Raw genomic sequence first — 3,014 nt, forward strand, 5'->3', positions numbered from 1 at the left:
GATATATATATACATACATACATACATACATATACATGCGCGCGCACACACACACACATATTCATATATAGAGATACAAATAGATATTGAAAAATTAAGAAAATATTAATATAACATTTAAGTGTATTGGGTGTAGATAATATCGAATAATCAACAAATATTTTTATATTGAAATACTAAATATTTTATCCTTTCATCCATAGCTTTATGTTCGAATCACTAGTTAATAGCTCAACGTCGATCTTCATTTAAATCCCCCAAAATAGAATTAATGAAACAAATATCCTTAAACTTTTATAATTAATTAAAAAAAAATGAATCCAATTAAATTTACATTTTAATTATATCTTAGAACCGAAATCTTTATTATAAATTTGAGTTCAAACGGCTAGTCTAGGAGGTAGATGAGGCCGCGTTTTCAAAATAATCAAAAGCGAGCCAGCTAGATAAGTCAAGCTGGCATCCAAAATCAGGACAAAGACCCATTCGATTCACGCAAAACATCCAAAAACATAAGTTTAAACATCAAATAAACTAAACCAAAAATTATTCAAACACAATCCCAAGCGACTTTTCGCCGGCCGATCTGACTATCGCGCTTACACACAACGCAAAACTAATCCAACGCAAAATCAAACTCCCAAACTTAATTAGTTGACCCCCAATCCACCATCAAGCAATCATGAATTCACCTTCCGACAATTCAAGCGAATCTCCCCGCTGCTTCCAGTCAAAGGACTAATATTTCCCATCCTCACCATAGCCGCAGCAAAATCACTGAAGAAGAGATTCCTATTTACGCTGTATTGTCTCACCAAAGCATCCTGTGTTCCATTACTGAAAAGCTCCTGATCCGAATGCAGCAGCCCGCGCAATCCGACTAAGTTCTGGTAATAATCCGGCCCGAATTGGGTTGGGGTTTGCGAGTCGAGCGGGGCTAGGTTGGTATCCCCGCCGGATGACGGGCAGGTGGATTGTCTAAGAGTGGCGAAGTTGGGGTTGATGTTGAGGTCGTTGTAGATACGAGAGCGAAAGAATTGGCATTGGGCTTGGCCGATGGTGTGGGCGCCGGAGAGGGCGGTCATGTCGCGGGGGCTGAGACCCTTGGAGGAGAATTTGGAGATGAGAGTGGCGAGGGAGGATGATGGGCCGGGGAGATCGTTGTTGGCTGAACTCTGGCTGGCTGTTGTTGCATCCCTTCGGCCGAGGCTGACGGACCATGAAGGCCCTCCCAGCTGCATGCATGTCCATGATTGTAGAGTTCATTTGAGTTGTAAGCTTTCTCATTAATCGAAATTAGGGAAAATATATATTAAGGTTGGGTAAAAATGTTGCTAAATTTTTTCTTAAAGATGCTTAAAAATATTAATTTTGACAATTACAATGAATTAAAATTCACTGTATTCAAAATAACAACATTTTTTCGTAAAAAGGGCCGTGAAAATTCTTTTTTTTTTAGTAGTGTATTTACGGAAGAGGTGTATCCTGAGTATTTTAGTTGGGATTTTTGTGAAGAAGGTTTCACTGGTCATTATGATAAAAATTTTATATAGTCGATTTAATTTTAGACTTATATGTTTAAGAGAAAAATTTATGATTTAGGTTTTATATAATTGAAAGAGGAAAGGGTGACATCCGCTAGTTTTAAATAATTGTGCTGCATCATAGTTTTTTTTAGTTTGATAAAACTCTGTTTTGATTGCATTCTCAAAAAGTTACAGTTGACTATAATTTTCTACTAAATATGGCTACCTATGGTGGTGGCTGTTAGAAAGTTAAGTTCTGACTTTTTTTTAAAAATTTATAATAATCATCATAATTTTTTAAACAAAAGCTTCTTCTTCAACAGTTTCACGATTGATTCATCAACCAAACGGACCCTAATCAATGCTTTAGATTATCTATAAGTAGACGATTTATAAAATTTTTCAATGGTTATAAGCTCGTTAAAGTTTTCGAGAGACATAAAACGTTTTTTAGGAAAATATAAAACATAGAATGTTTGCAACAATATTTATGTTGTATGTAATGATATATTAATAAGTAAAACACATATTTAAGCACAGAATTTGTAAACTGAATTAAAAGTGAATTTTCTTCCAATTATGAATTTTTGTTCTAAGATGAGTACCAACGAAATTATTAGATTAATATGTTTAACAAAATATTGTAAACTTCTTGATAAACAATACGTATAACACCCACCGCTACCACTCCGTCACGTGACGCAAGAGCGAGAATGTCAGCACAGGAGACAGTTGCATTGCACGAGGCCTCAACATTTGACTTTATAGTGTCGATGACTTCAAACCCCCGCGCTGAGTTTTTGTTCGGGAACGCACCCTTCTCTCCCGTGAACGTTGCGGTGTCATCAAGGAGAATCGAACCATCACAGCCCTGATGCAAAATCAAGAAAATAGAAGTATAAATACACATTGATATAAGAGATTACATATTTTAGCAGCCATAAATTTTATTTAGATGGAAAATATGTAAAAGTTAAAGAAATGATAGCTGTAATTAACATGTACATTAACGAAACAGTCATGGAAGAAGAGACGAAGAATAGAAGCAGCCATGCGGGGTTCATTAGCTACAGCTCTTGTCATGGTTGAGCGAACAATGCCTTGCAAGTTGGGGCAAGTTCTAAAGTAGAATCCGGGAGAAAGCTGGGAATGAGCCGAGTAAAGCACTAGGGAAATAAGAGAAAGAATAAGAAGGCTTGAGGAGATGAAGGCCATGGCGTGCACTAGAAAATAAGGAAGAAGAAAGCTGCTGGCTTTGTGATGAGAGAATCTATTGCTCATTTGGGTACTATATATAGTGTGAAAGTATTGGTGGTTGTCTTCTTGCTTGCATACAATGATGATGCAACTTGTGACAGTGGGAAGACTATTATCGTTTTTTTTTAATAGAATAATAGCTATATTAGGTATCTCCTGCAAAATCTACGCAGTATTACCGCGTCCTTCTCTCTCTCCCGCTCTCTCTCTATGCATATATATATATATATA

At 36.4% G+C, this 3,014-nt stretch overlaps 1 protein-coding gene across 1 annotated transcript; it reads right to left on the reverse strand.

Moving 5' to 3' along the window:
* Positions 1–415: 415 nt before the first annotated feature.
* On the reverse strand, positions 416–2,776 carry LOC110029306 (peroxidase P7-like). The gene is made up of 3 exons (XM_020731545.1): positions 2,532–2,776; positions 2,206–2,397; positions 416–1,235 (listed from the first exon to the last, which is right to left on the reverse strand). The coding sequence occupies exons 1-3, from the start codon at positions 2,739–2,741 to the stop codon at positions 681–683; spliced, it is 957 nt and encodes a 318-aa protein (XP_020587204.1). The 5' UTR covers positions 2,742–2,776; the 3' UTR covers positions 416–680.
* Between the last annotated feature and the right edge of the window lie 238 nt (positions 2,777–3,014).

This window comes from Phalaenopsis equestris, unplaced genomic scaffold (genome assembly GCF_001263595.1).
Source record: "Phalaenopsis equestris unplaced genomic scaffold, ASM126359v1 Scaffold000558, whole genome shotgun sequence".
Taxonomy (NCBI): Eukaryota; Viridiplantae; Streptophyta; class Magnoliopsida; order Asparagales; family Orchidaceae; genus Phalaenopsis; species Phalaenopsis equestris.